The 23593-nt window shown below is 43.2% G+C and overlaps 2 protein-coding genes and 1 long non-coding RNA gene across 7 annotated transcripts; 2 read left to right on the top strand and 1 right to left on the bottom strand.

Moving 5' to 3' along the window:
* Positions 1-46: 46 nt before the first annotated feature.
* slain2 (SLAIN motif family, member 2) lies at positions 47-16397 on the top strand. 4 transcript variants are annotated; one of them, XM_077583555.1, is made up of 10 exons: positions 47-917; positions 3749-3891; positions 6673-6843; positions 7808-7981; positions 8058-8399; positions 9747-9893; positions 11253-11324; positions 12441-12479; positions 13245-13461; positions 14011-16397. In XM_077583555.1, the coding sequence occupies exons 1-10, from the start codon at positions 472-474 to the stop codon at positions 14069-14071; spliced, it is 1812 nt and encodes a 603-aa protein (XP_077439681.1). In that variant the 5' UTR covers positions 47-471; the 3' UTR covers positions 14072-16397. The 4 variants fall into 4 exon arrangements, with proteins under 4 accessions (XP_077439681.1, XP_077439682.1, XP_077439683.1 ...); XM_077583556.1 differs by lacking the exon at positions 12441-12479; XM_077583557.1 differs by lacking the exon at positions 11253-11324.
* On the bottom strand, positions 12016-22490 carry LOC144062314 (uncharacterized). 2 transcript variants are annotated; one of them, XR_013296376.1, is made up of 5 exons: positions 22345-22490; positions 20957-21222; positions 17726-17914; positions 12777-13495; positions 12016-12555 (listed from the first exon to the last, which is right to left on the bottom strand). It is a non-coding gene; the product is annotated as an uncharacterized LOC144062314 (long non-coding RNA). The 2 variants fall into 2 exon arrangements; XR_013296377.1 differs by lacking the exon at positions 22345-22490 and having other exon boundaries at positions 12686-13495; positions 20957-21098.
* Positions 19268-23432, top strand: slc10a4 (solute carrier family 10 member 4). Its single transcript, XM_077583561.1, has 3 exons — positions 19268-19790; positions 20980-21190; positions 22371-23432. The coding sequence occupies exons 1-3, from the start codon at positions 19402-19404 to the stop codon at positions 22905-22907; spliced, it is 1137 nt and encodes a 378-aa protein (XP_077439687.1). The 5' UTR covers positions 19268-19401; the 3' UTR covers positions 22908-23432.
* The last annotated feature ends 161 nt before the right edge of the window (positions 23433-23593 follow it).

The raw sequence follows: 23593 nt of genomic DNA on the forward strand, positions 1-23593 counted from the left end.
TAGCACTGCAAATATACGGAACAATTATATTTTTATTCTTTACGGCTTAGGTATTGTACACCTAAATATTAACAAAAAATTAATAATAAATATTAATAAAATATGTACAGTGCTAAATGCGCAACAGGAGCTCCACCCCCCCCCCCCCCCCTCTCTTTCTTGTCGCGAACGCGCAAATAGGTGTTGGTTTACGTGCGCGCCCCCGACCGCGGTGACGTCAGCTGCCAGAGCCTGTCTCAAACGTAGTGACGTGTGTTGTGGAAATGGCCGAGGAGGGACAAGCCCACAAGACATTGTTAAGCTTTTTAACTCCGCCAAACAACCACCGCGGGTGAACGACGTCTCTCCGGCGGACACGAAGGACGTCGCGGACGGGGAGGGAGTTCCAAGGAACCGACGAGCGACTCGAACCGCCCCGGACCAGCGCCTTTTCTTCCTCCGGGGAGGGGGGCGCTGAGTGCGGGAGCCACCATGGAGGACATCAACTCGAATATTAACGCCGACTTGGAGGTGAGGAAGCTCCAGGATTTGGTGAAGCAGCTCGAGAAGCAGAACGAGCAGCTGCGGGGTCGCTCCATGATGATGTCGGCCCACCACAGACCCCACAGCGCCGGATACGAGTCCTTGTCGTCGTCGGCGGCGTTGCTTTCGGGGGGCGACATGGCCGGCTTCGCCGCCGGGGTGGGGTTCGGCTACGGCGACCTGTTGGAGAACCGCCGCTGCCGGAGCCCGCGGCTCTCCTACGATGGCGTCAGCTTCAAGAGGCCGTACGAGTGCGAGGGCGCCTCGGCGGCCACCTCCGGCTCGGCCCGCAACTCGCGGTGCTCGGACGACGACGGCGAGACGTCCATCCTGGACCAGGTTGACGTGTTGGACTTGGAGGACATGGACTGTCTGCACGAGGACGACGACAGCTGGTGAGTGTGGATGACAGCTGCCGAGTGGTGGTGGTGGTCCGTGAACGCACCGTGGGCCTCCAAAGCTGTTGCTTGTGGATCAGATGAGAATGGTTGTAACTTTTGCGAACGCGGTTTGCATACAGAAAAGTGGAAGGATGCAAGGTCACGTTGACATTTTTTCAACTTTATTGAACACGCAAAATCTACCGTCCATTAATCGTATTGTACCGCATGTATCGAGATACGTATCGAATCGGCCTTTATTGGAGCGATACGTGTAACCTCAATTCAACACGTTTCTGATTTAACGGACAGAAAATAGTTTCCAGCTCTTTAGTCCAGTAGTTGTCAGAATCTGTTTTTTTCCAGAATTAGCCGCTGTTGTCGTCATTGTTTGGGGTTGCGCCACCGTTGTCACAGTAAAAACTAGAAAATGTTGTTGTTTGTTCAAACTTTTTGCTGTTTACAATGTTGAATTGTTTTGTATTTGACTTTATTTTGTCTGTAGGTTGAACAAACTTTGTTTTTCCCCAACCCAGTAGGGCGCAAAAGTAAAAAGTCCCACTCAAGTAAAGTACAGCAACCTGAAAACTGTACCCGAGTACAGTAACAAGGTACTTGTACTTAGTTACTTCTCTATAGCGCTATTTAAGTGCACTCAACCGTGGTTGTCGTTAGCAAGTTGTTACCGGTCCTTTCTTAGTCAGAATAAAAATGTACCCAAATGGTTTTCACTGAAAACCAGCAAAAGAAAAGTGACATTGTAATAATGTCATAAGATGATGTCGTCATTCACACAAACAAACTACTAAAGTGAGTTACTGAATGAGTTATTGCTGGGTTACACGTGCACATTTCTTGGCTTGCTCCAGCAGTGCTTTGGTGGATGAGATTTGTTTTCCTGCCCGGCAGCCATGGTTACATTCCTACGCAGAATTCCCCGCAGCCAAACAAACACAAGTCGGCCGCTGCAGCTAGAGAGGAAAACGGGCGAGCAAAAAATGGGGTTACATGACGCTTGAGGATCAGATTTGAAGCTGAGTTGTCTCCAAAAGTGCAATTCAGTGACCCCACGATAGGTCAAAGTTCACCATAAAAGAGAGACTTCACATTTGGTATTTTGTCAAGAAACGGGAGTTAATATCACTTTGAGGAAAAAGAAGACGTGCGGTTTTCCAAATAAATTGCAAAGTGTGCTGGCTTATTAATATATTGTATACACAATGACGTATTCCGACTTTGACTTTTTCCTCCCACAACTGCAATCGTACCACTTCCCAGTTTTCTGGAATGTAACTTGAAGAATGTGGACGGAGACCTTTCCTGCCGATCGCATCACAGGATGTTTCCGTGATTTCGGAGATCCGACGTGGATCTTCCGACCGCCTGTGGAGTCTGTTTTTGTTTGCGCGTCTGATCCGATGTCGCTCGCAGATTAAGCGGCTCTGTTCTAAATGTCTTGCCATCTGGGAATTAGCCTGCGACCGACCAGATTCTGGGTCATCCCTCAAACTTCAGCGCGAAGTGCCGCATGAAATATCTCTGGCTTTGAGTGCGGGCGATCTCGCCTTTCATCATGAGGGACTTCCTGGAACGGGTGCGAGCGCAGCCGCGTTGACAGCCGCTGACTGGGATTTGCCTTAGTCGCGAAAACGTGTCTTTCTTCTCTTCTTCTGATGTTCTGTAAAAAGTGTTCCGACAAAAGGCTTCTTGGCGTCTTTGAAGCAGGAATCCGCGACGTTCCTATTTGGCAAAGTGCCACTCATAGATTCTCAAAGCAGAAAAGTTGAACAACTGTAGTATTAAACTTGCTCTGTTTGCATGCGTTGTTGCTCCTTGTGTGTCAAAGTAGCAGTTGGTAAGAAGGTTTGTAATTACTGTAACATCTATGCTAAATTCTGTTAGCCTGTGTATGACATTAAGAGATACACATGTTGCGTTTGTAAAACAACCACATGATTATGCTTATATGAAACTGTTAGCTTAATGCTAACACACAATAAAAATGGCCATAGGCGAGATGTTGAAGGGTTTGTTTTGGCCTTTTTGCAACATTTCTGGGCGGAGACTCGACGTTTTCCTTCCAGCCAAGCGGCAAGGCAAGTTACTATCGGTGGCCTATGCAAATTTCGCTGCGCCAACGCCCGCTCCTGATTGGTGGGCTGTTTCCGCGACATGTTAGGCGTTTGATTCCTGGGTCTTGTCTACATATTGTCGCTGTCCTGTGGAAAAGACGCATGTCCATTTTTGTCATAAAAAAAGGACATAAGTGTTTTTCACAGGACAGCGATGATATGCAAATTTGTCTGTGCGAACCACCGCTCCTGATTGGTGGACTGCCGTCACGCTTGCTCCTGGTTGGCTGCTGTCCTCGGGCATCCGTTTTCAATGTGGCGTTTACAAACGGCAACGGAAAAAACGTGGGACTTTTAAAGTAGCAGTTGAAGGTTTGTAATTATCACATATGTGGATTCTAATTTAAATTTTGCGCTATGCTAGCATTAAGCTAGCTGACTCAATGTTTGGGAGGAAAAAAATGATGTAAAGGATTGCATAACTTTTTTTGTGTGTACGAAAGGTAACGTTTAAAAACATTTGGCAAAATTGTACTGCTTGGTGCAAACGTGGAGTATTGTTGTCCTAAAGGTGGATTTTTAAAATTCTTTTTTGGATACCGCTCTTGTATTAAATCTTCACTGTTCTGACCACGGTGTTCATTTTCCACTGATCATTACTGTGGCTAAGAACGAATCATCTGACTTACGCAGAAGGCAACAAAACCAGATTGTTTCCGCGCAGTCCATTTACAGGCATGACCGTGTCTTGAAAACCCTTTTGGTGTTTTTCAGGCTGTACGAGGCCAAGCTGAACAGTCCCCTGCAGAAGGCGCTGAGCCCCGTCGTGTGGTGCCGGCAAGCTCTGGACAACCCGAGTCCGGACATGGAGCTGGCCAAGCGCTCGCTCATCCACAGGCTGGACGTCACCATGTCGGGTAAGTCGCGCTTACACGTCCGCTCGCTACGCTTGGGTCCAATGTGACTTTTCTACGCTTTTGATTGCTGCTAAATATAGCAGTGTTTGGGGGGGGGGGGGGGGTTGTTAAGGGGGTGCTCCCCTCCTTGTGGCTAAACTGAGACTTTCCATTTTGAAAGCGGTATGGATCATGTGACGTTCTCGCTGAAGGTTGTGCAGTGGTCAAGATAGAATTTTTGCTTTGTGTTGCCAACCAAAAGTTTGAGCTAAAGCGAGTTTTAGATTTGGAAGTGTCATCTAATACGTATAAAAAAAAAAAAAAGAAGAGAGATTTGAAAACAAAACCCAGGATGAGCGCTGAGTGCAAACAGTCTGCTGATGGATGACTAAGCGGACAAGCAACGGTCGGTGACCTCATCCTTGTAGGTGTGGAAGTAGGATCACGTCACCCTACGGCGGAGACATCCCTTGTCTTGCCGTCGACGCAAAAAAACTGCACACACACACACACTCCTTTGCTTAAACAGGCGCCTGGAAACGCTGTTGCCAAGGAGTGTGCGTGTGTTAGCCACGGGAATGCGGAGTCCGCAGGGAAGAGACCTCGGTCACGTAACAACAGGGAGGAGACGCGTTTTAAGATCATTGTGGGAGTGAGGTCGATACTTGTTTTGCTCCCCTCGGCCCCTCCCTTACCTGAGTGCCTACAAATATGCAAGGCGTATAGCTTTGAATTATTCATTACAATGATTTATTGGGTTTTGACTTTTTTTTTTTAACCCGTCATACCCGCATTTTTTCTGCTGGACAATTAATTAATTTTTTTTTTTCTTTTCTGAATCAAATGTTTCCTTACAAGTAAGTACGCTGGAGCCACCAAGCATTAACCAGCGCGCTGGCCCGTCTTTTGTGTCGAATTGTACAAGTAGACAGTGAGTGGAGCTCCTCCGTCCTCCTCAGCGTCAAATCCCTTTGGAGCTCGTCTCGTCCTGGTGCGGCGCGACCGCGTAAACAGCGATGCGCTCGCCCCCGAAGCGACACCCATCACGGCTGATGCCAAAAGTTCTCGGACAACTCGTCGCTTCGGATGAGGACGTCAAGTCAGTCGGTTCCTGCCTCTGTGGCTCACAAAGCCCCATTTGAATTGGGGACTGTACGGTGGACCCGTTTTTGCGGGGGGGATAAATCCCACATCCACTCAATCATGACATGAAAAGAACATAGAAAATATAAACGTAAACATGACAAAAGTTTCAGAAATCTGAATGTATCTGTCTTGCACAGGAAGTCTTGTGTCACATGACTTAACGAAGACACGCAATAACAACAAAGAGGCGGTCTTTGATTGAGCAAGGGGCTAAATTTGGCAATGGCGCAAACACACTGAAAAGAGGACACATTATTCCGACAATGGCGACGTCAAATGTTAAAATATTCTAATGATGTTAAAGATGCTCGCGGGGACGAGTTGGGCCTTCACAATCAGTTTTCATGGCGAATCCTTCACGTAGACAAAACATTTGGCAATGTAGCATTGCTCATCTGTTTAGTACACCTACTTTTAGGCCTCTGCGATTAATTTTAAATTAATTTAAATTTAATTTAAAAAAAATTTTTTCTTTCCCCGACACATTTTATTCATGTTATGCTCAGTGACAGTTAATTTTGTAGTGCCTGATTAATGTGGATTTTTCTTTTTTAGGTTGATTTCAATATATTGCTGACTAAAATTAATCAATTTTAAAAATATATAATGAATAAAATATTTTTTGGGTTCCTTTACACTTAACAACAGCAGCAGCAGTATTTGACTTTTTTACGATACTTTGCTCTTTAGTCATTTTTAATCTTAGGGGTGGGGGTCGAATGTTAGTATCTGTGCCTTATGTTGTAACGTGTTAATGTGTAAAAGAAAACAATTGGCAAACAAAAATTCAGCCAATTTGAATCAATTATTAAAGAGCAAATTTTGCCTAATTAAATTTGTTGGACGATTAATTGGCTCGGCGACTTGGGGCCTATTTATTAGTTATGCAATGCAATAATCCCAAAGTGAACATTTTTGGAATGATCAAACATTAAACGTGTTTTTCGTTTAAGGGGTCACTTTCCTCATTGTCATTTACTTTTTCTCTTCATCGGGGAAAAAAGAGAATGAAATTAGATTTTTTTGGGGGGAACTTTAATTTCAATTCTATTCCCTTGTCGTCAAAATAGGAATATTGGCATTCAGTGAAAATAACTGTAAAATGTCATTTTTTTGGGTGTGGGTCCTTTTGAGACTTTGTTGTTGTTGTTGTTGTTGTTGCGCCTTCCCCAGGGTGCTACTGAGTACATTTCAACTGCTCGCACTTGTAATTACTGCTTGAGGAAATGATCTCTCTTGATCGTGCGTACGCGAGCACAAGAACAGGACGAGCCCACAGAGTCGTCTGGAACCCGACCTTAGGACACGAGCGCTCACACTCGCCTGCATTGTGCTGGCACTTGAATGCATCCTATTGAACGCTGCTCGCCGTACGCTTTCATACACCCCGCGGCAGACTGCAGAGCGACTGCGAGCCAACACTGTCAGCGTTGTTGCCGTCCACAGACTTTGAATAGCTTCCACTCGCCGTAAGATGTCGGAGGGCGTCTGTGGAATTTTGTCCGTTTGCAAGTCGAGGCCATTTTGTGTACGGCGAACCTTCAGAGACGGTCGTCTAACAAAACAAAAAGAATTTCATTCACACAGTTCTCACAAAATGTCGTCCTGCCAGTTCCGTTTCATTTCAGTTAAGTGTGTGTGTTTGTGTGTTTGCAGCTAACAAGCGCCGCAGCCTGTACGGGAGCTGCTACAACCAGCAGGCGAGCTACGGCAGCTCGTACAGCCCCAACGCCGCCAACAGTCCCTACGGCAGCGGCTTCAACTCGCCCTCGTCCACGCCCAGCAAGGTGCCCATCGTCAGGCAGCAGCTGATGCCCGTCAACGCAGGTACCAACGCAGGACCAAACGTTAAGTTCCAGGTTGAGATGGCGCCGTTCGGTTAGCAATGGTCAATCATGCGTGCGTTATTCAACAAAGTAAAACGAAGCAAAAAAGGTTCCCCTTTATTGAGAGAAGGCTCATATTTTGCATTTATAAAAATCACCATGTGAAAAAAGTTTTTTAAAAAAGTGTATACACTCCTGACACAAACCCCCAAGCTGGACTTGAACACTTAATTTGAATTTTTTAATGAAAAGCTTAATTAATGCATGAAAACCTACTTGAAACCTGAACCCTTTCTAGAAACCATATGTTGAAAACTACATTGAAACCCAAATCCTGGCTCGAACCCTTTTTTCGAAACCCTAATCCTTTCTTGACACCTTACTTTGAAACTTCAAATCTGAACCCTGGCTATAAACCCTGTTTTAAAAGCTATGTTGAAACCTTAACCATGTCTTGAAACCCTAATTTGAAACCCTAATCTTGTCTTCAGTCTTTACTTTAAAACCCTAACTTGAAACCCCATTTTGAGACCCTAAATCTTCCATTAAAACCCTAACCGTTGCTTACAACTCTATAAACATCTAAGTCTTCAAACCTTACTTTGAAACCCAAATATTGGCTAGATTTCTTATTTTGAAACCCTAATCATTTCTTGAAACCTTACTTTGAAACCCTAACTTCAAACCTGAACCCTATCTTGGAATCCCATTTTGAAACTGCTATCCTGAATCCATCAAAACTTAACTTGAAACCCTAACTTGGCTTAAAACCCCATTTTTTAAACCCTAACCCTGTCTTGAAACCTTACTTTGGAACAAACCTTCAACACCTAGCTAGAAACCCGAACCCTGACTATAAAGCCTATTGCAAAACCCCATTTTGAAACCCTAATCCTGTTTTGAAGCCTTCCACGAAACCCTAACCAGGCTATTTTGGAACCCTAACGTAAGCATTTGTTGGCCAGCGCACCAGCGCAACGCGGCGGCGGAAAGGAACCCGCCGGCCGTCAGCCCGCAGTCGTCGGTGGACAGCGAGCTCAGCACCTCCGAGATGGACGAAGACTCCGTCGGCTCTTCCACGACTTACAAGCTCAACAACGTCAACGACGTCCAGATTCTGGCGCGCATGCAGGAAGAGAGTAAGTAGCGCTTCCTGTCGGCTGTGACTAACGTTGAAAGATTCCGGCGAGTAAGACGGTTTGTGCGCGGGATCAGGTCTGAGGCAGGACTACGCCGCCTCGGCCTCCCGCCGCAGCTCGGGTTCGTCCTGCCACTCGCTGCGTCGCAGCACTTTTAGCGACCAGGAGCTGGACGCGCACAGTTTGGAGGACGAGGAGGAGGCGTGCCACCCGGCCTTCCACCTGCCCGCCAGCCGCTTCAGCCCCTCGCCCCGACACTCGCCGCGCGCCTCCCCGCGCAACTCGCCGCGCTCGCGCTCGCCGGCCCGCTCCGTCGACTACGGCCGCGGCTCGCCCCAGCCCGCCATCGGCCGTCTGCAGCAGCCGCGACACTCGCTGCAGGGCCACGACACGCAGACCAACGTGGTCAAGAACGAAGGTGAGCACAATACAAAGTGGTCCACAACATTAAAAAATAAAAAAATCATTTTTGAGCCTGCCGATTTTAATCAAACAATATTTTTTTCAGTTAAAATCGGATGGATTTTGTTTTTGTTGCTGTTTTTCGATTTAATTTAATTTCGACACATTCACAACATGAGACAAAAACAATAAACAATCGGTCAATTTTTGTCAATTTTTCTGTCTGTTATAAAATAAGTCATTTTATTAATGACATCTTTTTTTTAATAACCAACCAATGAATTGGTTATCGGAATTGGCATCAAAATTTAAAAAAATCCACATAAGTAATACATAATATTCCCAGATGACCAGTTTTACCAAATGTCGATTACCTGTCGTGTACGTCGACCACTGATCCGAATATATGACTGGCTAGCCTACAGGCCAAGACCTTTGAAGCGGCGAGGGCGCCATCTTGCTCCTCCCAAGAAACATTTCTCGGCATACGATCTTACATTTAAAGTCGAAAATGGAGAACATTTGAGAGTAGAAGCAGCATGATTTATAATGTTTTAAAAATTGTTAAACATAAACAAGAGGACTTTTTACAACTTGCCTTAAATAAATGAATACATGATATGCTTAACTCTTTGATTGCCAGACGTTTTCAGAAACGGGATGTCGCCAGTGCCAGCCGATTTAAGCATTTTGACTGATCTTTCAAGGTCCACAGAAAATTATATGTTTGGACTATGGAAACACATATACTACCAAATGAAAGATTGGACTCTCATCTTTCATCAGAAAAAAAAGTTTGTTTCTACCTTTTTCCGTTTTTCAGTAATCAACAATAGAAAATGGTTAGTTTCACCTCTGTTTTGAAACAAACGTCTTTTAACGTCTTTGGCACTCCTCCATAGGATTTTACTAAACGTTATTTAACGTTTTTGGCAGTCAAAGAGTAATTATGTTTACAAGAGGAAACTTGTATATTTTTTTATTAAAGAATTATAATTGTAATTCAACAAAAGATGCCTCTAAGGAAATGAGGGATAAAATATAAAGGGGGTCTTCAAAGCAGCACATACCGTCCAATTTTTTTAATTAATTTTTTTACTTGTTAATAGTGACTACCCCGCCACAAACGCCCCCGCCCCCCGCCTTATACTAACTGCCTACAAGCTGTAAATGTCTCATATGTACGTACACCGTATAGTTTATACAGTAGTCTGCTCGCAAGATGAGAGAAGCAAGATGGCCGCCCTATGGCTTCATCGGCTTGCACGGCGGGCGTGTATCGGCTAGCCAGTCATATATTCAGATCAGTGACTACGACAAACTTCCCTGAAATCATCATCGTCTTCTTGTTGTTGTTGTGCAGAAAAGCTGCGTCGTAGTCTGCCCAACCTCACGCGTTCCAGCGCGGCGCCCCCACCAGGCCCGGAGTCGGTCAAGAACAGTCGAAGCTGCGAGTCCAACCTGCAGCTGCCAAATGGAGGCTCGCCCAGACACCAGAGCCAATCAGCTCGTGAGTACACGCGCACACGCAAAATGCCTGCATATTAACGTTAACTCTTTACTGGCACACTCTTTTTTTTTTAATTGAAAAAAAACATCTTTTAGCAACTACAAACACATTTCATTGTAGGGCGGCTTTCAGAATTGTGGCTGAAGTGTAAAATGATATTAATGTCTCTTAAATTAATAGTCAATGTGGAAAGACGGCTGCCGAGTGTGTGTTCGCTCACTTGTCAAGAAATTGCTGTTGCGGCTTTTCCTTTTGTAAAAAGTCAATAATTGTCCTTCTGAGGTTCATTTTTTGGCCACCAGGGGGCAATATAATATACAGGTGACATAAAAATTCACATGAAGAAGAGATTTACAACTGACAGTAAATATTTGCTTTTTTTGGGGTGGGGGATAAGGAATATATGTCTTTGAGTTTTGTTATATTGTCTGTCTTGTATTCAAATATTTGTTGCTACATCATCACTAGCAATGCTCTTCATTAGCCTGTCAATGGCATTTTGCATCGTGCGTTAGCGGTAAGCTAGCAGGTGTTCCAAAGGCAAGGTTAGCCCTATATTAAATGCACAATGTGTGATTTTTATTGTTTTATGATTAGTTTAACAGTAAGTCTTGAATAGGTGTCAATAAACAGCCTGAAGGCTCTTTATTATTGTTATTATTTTAAAAATTTAGAGTAAGAAATGAGTGAATACATATTTTCACACTCTCAAAAAAAAGGTTGTAAATCCTGAGAAAAAATTGGGAAAGAGTTAGCTCATTCTTTAGCTTGTAACTGAAAGTGAATTTTGCAAAACGCTAGAGTGGCTTTGGGCTCTCGTTGGTTATTCTCGTGTCGTCTTTTTTATCAGTAAGGCTTTCTTTTTTTTAATGTACTTGGTGACATTACGGGATCCCCGACTATCCATTTGATGTAATCCTTAAATGTGGGATGAAGTTAATGGTAATGCCGCTAAATCCCGGAGCTCTTAATCCTTTTCTCTTTTACAAGTGGCACGGCGCACGGGTCCGAGGGCAAACTGCACTTTGTCAAACATGCTTCTATGCTATCGTGCTTTTTTTTTTTCTTTTTGGACACTAAGCTTCATCTTGATGAAAATCTTTCCTGTGGAAAGCCATTTGAGCACTTATTTCGTCCCCTTGAGATCCTTTTGAAAGGAAATGGAATAATTGCTGAAATGTGCTTCCGTCCCTTCCTTGGCTTTGGCATGAGGCGTTTTCTGCTTTTCTCACTCCTTACTGACTCCGCTGCGGGCTGGCAAATGAGTTTGGCTGCGGCGCCCTCTAGTGGCGCGCGACCGCACTGCAATGGCGGGTCTCGGCCTTGTCGTGACGGCGTGTGTGATGTGTGTGTCCACAGCAGCGCCTCAGCTCCCGAGACACTCCACTCCCAAAAGCAAAGAGCAACCGCAAAGCCCAAGGGCCCGGCAAGGTAACAAAAAGGCTTAAAGCGACAAGGAAGGACGCTTGGCTGACGTCCACTTTGTCATTCGCTGTTTGTGCAGCATAATTACATGAAGGGGGTAAAGAGGAAGGGCTGACGGACGAAACTCATTTGTCAGTCAGTAGACCACAGACCTCCGCCAAGGCCAAATTCGTAACAAAAGTGGAAGAACAAATCAACTGCAGCCAACAAATGGCACACATTTATACATTTTGGGTGTTTTTTTTTTCATCCAAAAAAAACGTTTTTTGGGGGCAACGTTTATGAAAATGTTTTGGGGGGGGTTTAATGAGAATGCACAACTTGCACCTGTATTTCTGGGTTGGTATCAATCTCATTTGGAATTGTCAAGTACTCGATCAAACTAATATATATTGGGGTGGGCGGTGTATTCCATTTATATGTGTTGTTTATTTAGTAATAATATATCAGGGTTTGAAATTAGGGTTTCAAACTAGGGCTAGGGTTTGAAATTAGGGTTTAAAACTAGGGCTGAATAATAATTTTAAATATCTGAAATAACAACAGACCTAATTAAAAAAAATGTTTTAAATATTTAAAAGTAAATCAAAATTTGCAATTTTTTTTTTTGTGCGATAAAAATATCGTAACTGTCCAACAAAAAAATAAGACAATAAAAATGTGTCATGGATAAAAACAAATTACAAAATGTGAAAGTACAGTACTTTTTTTTTCTTGTTTTTTACTTTTTTTTAAACACAACGTGACAGTAGTTTCCCTTTAGTTTTCCTTTTGAAAAAAAAAAAAAACCTGCATCCTTATCCAGATCGTCGCCATTTTGTTTGAACCTAGAAGTCGAACGGGGCGGGTTTGTACGATCCGCTCTCAAACGCGGGGTCAAAAATCCCTTCAAGACACAAATAACATTTTCAAAAAGCGGGTTGCAATTGGGCATACATGCCACAAGATGGCAGCAAAGCACTTAAAACAGAAGCAGGTTGTTTACGTGCCACCACTCGTGGAATTCACCGGTGTCGTTTCTAACTAAGCCATCAAAGTTCTGGAGCCACACAACCGGATCACGACGCAAGCTTTGAATCCAGCCCAATCTAAGGCTTGTTTGTGTTTGTTGTCTTTGTCCAGTCCCGCTTTCCTGTTGCTTTGGCGACGAAGGTGACTTCAGTGAGTATTTCACTGACGGCTTGTTGTGGTCATTGTTGTCGTGGTGGCTCCTCAAGCTTGCTTTGTGCATCTCATCCTGTTGACGCATCACAAACATTAGACCTCCACCAAGGCTCATTTTCCCCACAGCGCGGCAATCACACTAGTTGGTAGCGCAAGGTAATAGTCATAAAATAATTACTACGCAAAAAAAGACGTATGCTAACATTAGCTTAGCTTTACGCTCTGCTTAGTTCCAGATCATCGTTTTATCGAGATTCATCATTCCACCATGTTCCCTTGACAGCAATTACTTACTATAGCGCCACCTTGTGGCATCTCAGGGCTTTATGGAATGAGCGCAGAAAAGGAGGAAAATCTCCTGGGAAGAGGTCATCATGATAACTAGATGAATGGAAAATTGATCTGTTGTGTGAGGAAAAATAAATGATCATATATATTGAGTCATAAAAGTCATTAATGAATGGAAACGACAACAAAAAATACACAAATCCCAGATTTGGCCAATTTTAATAGTTAATATTGGCCGATTAATCATTCGGGCCCTAATAGATATGGATCATGTAAGCGGTGTTTAAGGCAGGTCTGTTTTCTTGGTGTTTTTGTCGTGTGTAGAAACATCGTGAAGTGGTGGACGTGGTTGTTCAAGACATCCTTCATGCTTGACTCTCAAATTCCAGACATTCCTCATTTTCACGCTAACGTTAGCATTCTTCCTGTTGTTGCTGCGTCACGTTTGAGTCTTGCCGTCTTCCTCCCCGTCAGTCCCGCCATCCAGCAAGCTGCGGACGCCGGCCGCACCTTCGCCCCTGGCCTTGAGGCAGCCCGTCAAGGCCGCCGCCAACCCCGCCGGCTCCACCACAACGCCCGGCCGGTCCCTGGTTCCGCCCCGCAGCGGCCTGCCTCGCCCCAGCGCCCCGGCAGGAGGCGGCGGCGGCGGCATCCCTTTGCCTCGCAGCAAGCTGGCGCAGCCTGTACGCAGGTAGGAACATGAAGGCTCACCTGAGGGTTTTGTCCTTTTAAAAAAAAAAAAAAAAAATGTTTTTAAACAAACTCTTTAACAGCTTGTGGCAAGACATTTTCTTCTTCTAAAGGTAATTTAAAACTTTTACATTTTACGTAAGTCCAACAATATGAAACTTAAGACACAAGTGTGCTGTACATAAAAACATTTGAATGCAGTCAATCAAAATTTGTTGCTCATTTTTGACATATGCAAATTTTAGTCACCACCACAAGCCCCATCACAATTATAATAGAGAAAGAGAATTCACTTTTTTTTTTTTGTAATAAAAGCTTTATTAACAATAAAACTGGCAATTAAATGTTTGTTATCCCTTAAAATATTTATTTTTCAATTAAGCACATGTGATTATTTACATTTTAAAAAAAATGTAATTGTATGTCAGTTGATTTTATCGCAGTCTATGGCTTTCCTTTTTTTTCTTTGGGGTAGCCACTAAGGTATGCATTGCCAGCAGTATATCTGAGGAGGTTAAGGAGGTGCTAACATGACTCGTCTGTTTTGCAGAAGTCTACCGACTCCTCGCATCTACAGCGGCACCAGGGACAACCTGAGGGAAAGCTACTAGCGGCTCGCCCAGCAGAGGGCGCTCTACTCAAACTGTCAATCAACCGCATGGCACTTTATCTACCTTGATGACTCGACAGTCACAATGGCTTAGGAATATTTCAATAAAAACAACAAAAGATACGCACACAATTCACAAAAAGGAGAGAGGCCCGCGAGAACGCCAAAGAACAAACTCCGCCTTCTCTGCTATGGACGCCACAATTCTCATTTTGACCCCGGTCGGTTGTTTGACACTTCGCCGCCTTTACGCCTTTCCGTGCACGCCAGCGAGAAACCTCAACCATGACGTCAGCAAAAAACTTCCAACGGTGACATCAGACGTGTGTTCAAACCGGCAAGCGCAATGGCGGGCGCTCGTGCGCGGCGGACGTCTTCGAAACGATCTTTCCTCATGTTCGAAACAAAACAAAAAAAAGCACCCAGAGAGAATGCACAAATGTATTTATGAAAAGGATCCTCCATTGATTTGAGACGGCTCGTGTTCCTATGACGGAAGCCATTTTGTCGTCAGTGATGACACAGGCAACTCGCACGACTTCATGTAGGCCTACTTGATTATGAAAAAAAAAATTGTCATCACAATTGAAATCACGATTAGGACGATCATTAATTTTTGGGGTACAAAACAAGAAAATGTTTAAATGTAAGAATTAAGACAAATAAAATTATTTGAAAAACTATAATTATGCTAATTATCCTTTTGGACATTTTTTTTTATATATAGTTATTTTAAAAAAGGTGTCAATGTATAAATTTTAACAACGCAAAATTAGTATTAATAATCTTTTTTTATGATTATGCTGATTTGAATGTAATAATTGTATTTGGATTAATTGTACAGCCCTAAATTCATATGCTGCGTTCAAGGAAACTGGGAAATCTCGAGCTCCTCGACATACAAACATCATAAAGCAGTCATCACAATTCAAACTTTTTGGTGGTGTTAGAAAAAAAAGCACAAAAATTCACAAATATGCGTCCAAATAACGGAGGATCCTTTAACGACGCCACGTGTCCATATTAGTATTTTTTTTTTAAATACGTTTTCTAATTACGTTTGAACCTCAATTTGCATCGCTAACGCTCCAAAGCATTTTTTACGTTTCCAAAGCCTCGACTCAAGATTTTTCAAAAATGATGATTCTGTTTTTTAAATCATAAAGTGCTTTGATAGTTTTAGTTTCTGTTCAAGTGCGAAGCTCTCAGGCTGACCCGACAATGAGTTAACGATAACGAACTCGGACTTTGGCCCCGCCCCCTTTCAGCCATGACAGCCTTGATTGTTTTGCTGACGTTGGCCAAAGTCGGCCATTTTAGCGGCCCAAAAAGTGCAAGGAGGCCTTTTTTGTTAGCTTGTGCCAACTTTGGACTTTTTAGCCAATGAACATAAAAAGGGGGACATATTATGAAAAAATATATATTTTGAATGGCTTGTATATCAATCATTTTGTCTTTGGAATGCGTTTGTACTCATCAAGTCATGAAGTGCTGCCTCCACATGTGAAAACACAATCCATTTGTTTTAATGGACAATAGCCCACACACACACATTGGGTTTAAGTAGTAGCCGCTTACCTTGCTGCAACCCCCTAGTCCCGCCCAGGTTGTCGTGGTAACAAACGAGGGTGGGGTGAGCATGGGCTCATTTGCATGAGACGAAAACTCTTTAGGATATTTTGACTAAATTAGACGTGTTATTAAGACACCTGGGAACTGTTTTAAATACTTAATATTAAAAAAAAGCATAATATGTCCCCTTTAAGGTCCCTTACATCCCCAGTAATTCTCAATGTCATCCATGCTTTAAAAAAAAAAAGGAAAGAAGAGTTTTCCAAATGTTTGTGTGCCAGTGTTGGCACTCGTTGGTGACGAACGGTGGCTCGTTTAGAAACTAGTGCCTCTCGTTTGAAAAGTGTCTGTTTTTATTTTTATTTTTAACTTTTGGTGCCAATTAATGCAAAGCTTTTATTCATTTGCCTGCTTGCCTATTTTTGTAATGGAAATGAATTACTTTTATTCTTATAATTGCTTTGAGGAAGACAAAAAAAAAAAGTTTGACGACACGCCTTCATATTTATATCTAATGTGTAAATGAAAAGTTATTTATTACAAAGCGACAAGAGGTGCCTCGGACAGAAAGATGGACAGAATGTTGCAAAAAAGAAAAGGAGAAAAAGACCAACAGCAGCAACCACACCTTTTGTGGAACCGTTTTTTTTCTTTTTATTTGACCTTTTTTAAAGCCACAAACATGACAAAAACATTTTTTTTTCTTTCTGTGTTGTCACATTTCAAATAAAAAGCTCAAAAGCTTTTCATCTTTTTCTTCCATTTTGTTCTTTCACCGCATTGCAAATAACACGACAAATGGTTGCTTTGATCTGTTCATAGTCTTTGATTTAGACAAACGTCTCATGTGCCGCAAAATATGTCCCGCTAATCGTAATTTGTCCCAACAAAGTGCTGACGTCGTCCTTTGAGTGACTTTCAACGGAGTGAGCGAGGACGCCGCTCGGAAACGCAAAAGCACAGCAAGAATAACGATGATGGCATTTTGTGTTCCTTTTTCAGCATTCGACGCGCCGTCATTAACATCAAAGACACCTTCATCAACCCTTACATACATTTTGGCCAAAAACATCAAAGACAACATTCTCTCTATTGACTTTTTTCTCATAAATATCAACAACAAAGTAGTGGTGCTGCCACAAGCAATGTTGGGCAGTAACTTGTTACTGTAACTTAGTTACTTTTTACAATAACTATTATTCTAACTTTAAAAAAAACCTGTAATTCAGTTCCATAATCAATATGGTGCGTTAATCATTTACTTGATCAATCATTTCATTGAATAATTAAATTGTGCGTCACTCGTGAGGAGGACGAGCGGTTCAGAATCAAATAACGAAGGGGCGGCTGCTGTGCACATACTACTTCCTGTTTCAAATGGATTGCCGCCGCCGTGCTAACGAAGAAGACGCATTGTGGGCGGGCATCGGATTCGGCGGTCGTGGAGCGTCAAGGCGAGCGCAAGATGAGTTTTTAAATGTGGAAATACGCTCATTACTTGAGTTGAGCATAAAGGAAAAGTGTATGTTCCTTTTTTTTTTTTTTAAGTAACTAGTTACTTTAAATAGTAATGCATTACTTTTTCTTAAAGTAATCATCAGAGTAATTGGGTTACTTTTAAAATGAAGTAACTCTAGTAACTATTTTTTAGTAATGAGCACAATGCTGGGCGACTATTTTTAGAATTGATGAATCTATTGATTATTCCGCCCAAAATTGTAATTAACACGATTCCTCAAAATGGTTCCTCCTCCGTTTGTAGACGTTATTAAAAAAGATCCGACAATGTGAGCACGTCTCCCGCCAGCGTCGCTTGCAGATTGGCATCAGCTCAAAATGACCTCCTTCATCAGACTTTATTTGAATATGCGCTCGCTCGCTCGCTCTCTCGCTCGCTCTCTCATATTGCAGCGATGACATCATCCAAACATCAAAAGTCTTTGTCGAGTCGTGCAAAGGTGGACGGCGCCCACCACAACGTGGAACGCGGCTACGATTATTGCATATGATTGATTTCAAGCTTGAGGTCAATTCACTTCCACTGGATGACATTTAGGAGAAAACGTTTCGGTGCAACTCGTACCTTGCTTGACGACGACGCACCTGCAGCCGGCCCCGCCATGACTTTCCTGGCTGACGACAGTCCTGAGTCACCCTCCTCTTCCTCCTCCTCCTCCTCCTCCTCGTCGTCTTCGTCGTCCTCTCCCGGCGAGACGTGGCTGCTTTTATTTCCTGTGCGCGATGTCAGCGGCTGATATCAGCGAGCCGCCGTCTGCGAACACACAAACAAACAAACACGTCAGACGCGCGCCAACGCTGATGAGACGCGGAGATTTCGACGCTCGTTTTTGTAAACATCAAAGACCATTTGGTGAACGTTGTGGGCACGTTTTTTTTGTAAACATTCACGTTCATTTAGTATTCAATTAACCTTTGACGTTTTGGTGAACATCAAAGACAGTTTAGTCTTCAGCGAACGTCTTCTGCAAACAATTTAGAGAAAATGTCGTCTTTGATGGACGCACCTTTGCAAAATTAGTTTTATGCTAAATCAGCTTTAAAAAAAAACAAAAACATTTTCTTTGATGTTTTTGAGTGGCTGCCCACAAGGTTTGTTGTTGACTACATTTTCCCAATTTTGTCTTTGATGTTTGCAAAAAGGTCTGTTTCTGAAAAATACGTTCGTAATGCCCCTCAAAGACTAAATTGGCTTTGATGTTCACAAAAACGTTTGAACAAATTTGATATTTACAACATTACGTCATGTTGAAGATTCTAATTCGTCTTTGATGTTTGGCAAAACATTAAAAGTGAATCCTAGACTGATGTGTCTTTGACGTTTATGAAAGTTGTTACGTCAATGTTTGCATACATCAAAGACGTACGATGTACAGTAGTATTGACCTTTTCACATATGCTTTTCTCAACATCAAAGACAATTCAGTCATTGATGAACTTTTGCCATTTTGTTTTTTAATCTGCTGTGAACATCACATCAATGTTTTTGTAAACATCAAAGCAATTTACTATTTAAGAATCTCACGTTTTTCATAAACATCCACTTTTTTCCACCCCCAAAAAATTGGTTAAGAATTTCGAGTCTTCAATGACATCATCTACAGCTTTCGATAAACATCAAAGACGATTTAAGGAAGACAATTTACTTTTCAAGGAAGATTCCAAACGCATTTTTTGCAAGGACAATTTACAGAACATCAACTTCAACCACATTTTAGTAGACCATATAAACACCCAAAAGATTGCTTAAAGAAAATGACAATCCAGCAGGGAAACACTTTATATTGCAATATATTACTGCTTGATTTCTTTTATAAGCTTGTATGTAAACAAAGAAGTGTCCCGAATTGTGGACCGTGTCACGAAGTGTCCTCCTGTTTGTTTCTAAAATGCGCACGTGCTTTTTGGAGGCCAACAAAATGTGTTTTTTTTACATTTGAGGTAAAGAATCAACACTTTGTTTGCACGGCCGGTCTTTCCCGTTAACTTGGATGACGCACGATCTGGCGCAGCGACGCTGGCGTGCGTGACGCTGGCGTGCGTGACGCTGGCGTGCGTGACGCTGGCGTGCGTGACGTGGCTCGGGCGGGCGGGCGCATCCAGCCATCCTATAAAAACGGGACTCCGGGGTTCGGTCCTCGGTCTCCGGCTGTCGCGCGCCGCGCACGCCCAGCATGCTCCTGCCGCGTCCTCACCCGAGCCGTGCGTAACCGGGAGCGGGAACTCGGGCGCCGCCGCGCCATGGCCAACTCCAGCGCAGCGTCCGGGGTCGAACCCCCCGCCGCCCCCGCCGACGCCGCCGACGTCCTCAGCCTGGTGCCCGCCTTCTGGGACTCCCCGCTGAGCCACGGCATCAACGTGTTCGTGGGCCTGGTGCTGTGCTTCACCATGCTGGGTCTGGGCTGCACGGTGGACGCCGGGCAGCTGGGCGAGCACATCCGGCGGCCGGTCGGCGTCCTGCTGGCCGTCGTGTGCCAGTTCGTCATCATGCCGCTGGTCGCCTTCCTGCTGGCGCTCGCCTTCTCGCTGGACGACGTGGCCGCCGTGGCCGTGCTGCTGTGCGGATGCTGCCCAGGGGGGAACTTGTCCAATATCATGTCGCTGCTGGTGCACGGCGAGATGAACCTCAGGTGCGGGCTTGGGAAAACGTTGCCCGACTTTCTTTGCTTCGAGACAAAAAGTCGCTTTTACGCAAAAAAAAAAAGTTCGTTGTCGACGTCGTCTAACCATCCATGTTCGGTCTCATTTTAAAATTGTATAATTATTGAATTCTAACTGTTGTCAATCTTCATTGAAAGGTGTTTAAAAAAATAAAAATGACAAAAATATATCCGTACAAAAATCCCATGAAAACACGTTCAAATCAAATACTCAGATTAAAAAAAAAAATTCATACAAAACATGGTGATAATATAAAAATGAAGAAAAAAAACACATCTTAATATTTATACCAAAATACTAAAAGAAAAAAAAATTACAAGTATTTATACAAAAATACCAAGATCAGAGATAAAAATGTAATATTGACATGACAAAAGTATCTAAATCGTCCTAGAAAATAAAATACTATGATGAAAGATTCAAATCTACTAATTAGGATGACAAAAATAATATTGAATAAAGTTGTAAAATGACCCTGAAACCATCACATTATGTAGGCGTAAAAAAAGAAAAAAAATCTCTGCAAAAATGGGGACGATATTTCCTCTTTTCTCTTGTTCTTTCAAAAATTAAAGTGTTATACACAGCACTGTTACGCCACCTGGTGGCTCAAGCGAAATTACACTACAAAATCAAGTTATAACTTGACAAGAAAATATATACAAATCTGTAAAATAGTGGACGTGAACCTGCAATGGAGTGCTGCTCTTTTGCTGTAGTAACTGCCGGACACAAACGTCATTCATGGACAATATAGAGAATTTATGATTCAGACTTTTTTCTCTTTAAAAAAACAAACTAAAAAAAACCAATATTTTTGGCAAAAATACAAAGTTGTACATTTTTAAGTGTGATTTTATTTTGAGAAAAGTCGTGCATTTTGCAGAAAGTATATAAAGTATAAAGTTTTTAAAATAACATATAATAAGGTCAAAAATAGATTTTTAAACAGCTAATATCAGCCAATTAAATCATCCGTCTGATTGAATAATTAACTCTGAGCGAGCTTCAGATACACCCCCGCTTGAGTGAAATAAAAATACTAAAACGCAAGCAATTCATTAATAATCAATTAATTATAGGATGTTCTTAAAAGTGCAACCTGGCGTGCGGCAAAAGTGATGAACTTACTTACTTAACGGTTCTTCCCGCCAACAGCATCATCATGACCATCTCGTCGACGCTGCTGGCGCTGGTGCTGATGCCGCTGTGCCTGTGGATCTACAGCCGCGCGTGGATCAACACGCCCGTGGTCAGCCTCATGCCCTTCGGCGCCATCATCCTGACGCTATGCAGCACGCTCATCCCCATCGGCCTCGGCGTCATGCTACGCTACCGCTACACGCGCGTGGCCGACGCCGTCTTGAAGGTAAAGCGACCTTCATGCCGTATCCCGAATTGCTGTGAGGTCCACATACAGATGGATGATTATTTATTGATCTTTTTAACTGCGGGTTCAAATATTGAGTAGGGAGAATTTTGCAAATATGAAGAAAAACAAACACACCATCCAAGCAATGGGAATATTTAGCCTGCTATCGCTATGCTAGCAACAAACGAAAAGGAGTTTGCAAACTTGGACGCGGGAGCTGAAAGGTTAACTAGCTTAGCGCTAGCTAGGATGAAGCGAGTAGCAACATAAATGGATTCAAAATGGGGCAAAAGAGGGAAAAAAAACATTTTGTTTCCTTATTGACCAAGATCGGGCACAGGATCCTCAAGGTTTGCATTAACGTGCCAGTGTGTGCTACACTTCGATAGTTTGAATGAGAAAAGTGTATAAACTGTGTGGTGAGGGGTTTTAGAGCCTTAAAACATTGATAATAAATTTAAAACATAAAGCTAAATACTTTGCAGATTTCATTTAATGCGGGTATATTTTGGAAGCTAACCCCAGCGGAAAACGAGGGAACACTGTACTGCGATTTGCTTACATTTTTATTGATTTATTTTTTCAGAATCAATTTGACACACAGCATAAAATTTGGAAATACAAATGGAGTTGAAATATAAATCCGGAAAAGTGAATTTTCAAGTTCATGAATCATTTTAAATATGTTTTAAAAAATAAAATAATTAGCTGGCAGAAAGTGTTCCTTTTTTAAAAGTTCAAAAATCCCCACATTTAAAAAATATATTTGCTCAAGCTTCAAAACCGTTTTAATGTGGTACTGAGTTCAGGATGTAGTCGACCCGAGCAAAGAGCCCATATCAGTTCATTTCAATGCGGAATAACGACAAGACAAGGCGGCAACTACATTTCCGCAACATTATTTTCAGTGGCGCCATCCAGTGGGCTAGCGCGGAAATGTCAGAGGAGCTGATAGCATGAATCAGCACGGTGTCATCTCCTCCAGTTAGTAGTGGTTCGGGTGAGAAATCTTTTTGTTTTGTTTTTTAAAGAAAAATGTTGCAAACTGTCTGTAGCTTTCAAACATCTCAATTTGAATACGTCTCAAAAGTGAGCGTCATCTTTCAAGTAGTTTTCTACATTGAGTTGATGTCGTTTTATCAGCGGCGTACCTGACGGCGCGCCGGTGTCTCCTCAGGCGTCGCTGTGGTCTCTGCTCATCACGCTGGTGCTGCTCTTCATCCTGACGGCGGCCATGCTGGGCCCCGAGCTGCTGTCGGCCATCCCGCCGTCCGTGTACGTGGTGGCCCTGCTGATGCCCATGTGCGGCTACGCGGCGGGCTACGGCCTGGCCGCGCTCTTCCACCTGCCGCCCAACAGCCGGCGCGCCGTCTCGCTGGAGACGGGCTGCCAGAACGTGCAGCTGTGCACCGCCATCCTCAAGCTGGCCTTCCCGCCGCAGCTGATGGGCGGCATGTACATGTTCCCGCTGCTCTACGCGCTCTTCCAGGCGGCCGAGGCGGGCGTCTTCATCGTGGCGTACCGCACGTACCGCAAGCGGGTGCTGGGCAAGGAGGAGCCGCCGGCCCGGCGGGGCGGCGAGGACACGGACATCACGTACCAGCGCTTCCAGGACGAGGACGTCGACTTTGACGCTTCGTATGGGGCGGTGACGGTGAGCGACCCCAACAGCATCATGCTGGACCCCTGCCCGCCGGACCCGACACCTGTGTGACAAACACAAAGTTAGTGTGATGGCCTAAGAAAAAAGAAAGAAAAAAAAGAATACGAGACTGATGCATGGGAGGCCTCAATAAACCGTGTACTTTCACTTTCAATTGGCAATCGCACATCAAAAAAAAAATGGTGCAGAGGAACTTGTTTAAAGTGAGGGGAGGAGCTTCAGTTACATTTCCAATCACAAAGTAGTGCTTTGCCGTAGAGCTGGGAAATATATCAATATGTACCACAACAGAATACTTCAGTATACGAAAAATCTAGCCTTTTCATTTTTTTGTAAGAAATTTACAACCACTTACTCATTTTGTTGATATTCGATTGTCAAGTGGAAATGGAAAGAACGAATGATACACGGATTCTCAATGTTTAACAGTAAAAAAAACAAAAAAACATCATCATGCGTGAAAACACATCAGTCTGTGAATGTAACAATCAATCATTTTGTGTGTCAACAGATGTACAATGTGTATATGAAAAGAAATGTATAGAGGAAATTAAATATGTACAAATGTAAAATCTCTTCTTGGCTCAAGAAATTATTTCATTCAAGTCTTAATGTTCTCAGCAGTCAGACAAAAAGAAAGAAGTTAACGACTGCTAAAAAAGAAGAAAGGAAATAAGTAAGGGAAGCAGGAAGTTTATGTTTTTGTTTATGAACATAGGTCGAATAGAGACGCCCCA

Source organism: Vanacampus margaritifer, chromosome 13 (genome assembly GCF_051991255.1).
Source record: "Vanacampus margaritifer isolate UIUO_Vmar chromosome 13, RoL_Vmar_1.0, whole genome shotgun sequence".
NCBI lineage: Eukaryota > Metazoa > Chordata > Actinopteri > Syngnathiformes > Syngnathidae > Vanacampus > Vanacampus margaritifer.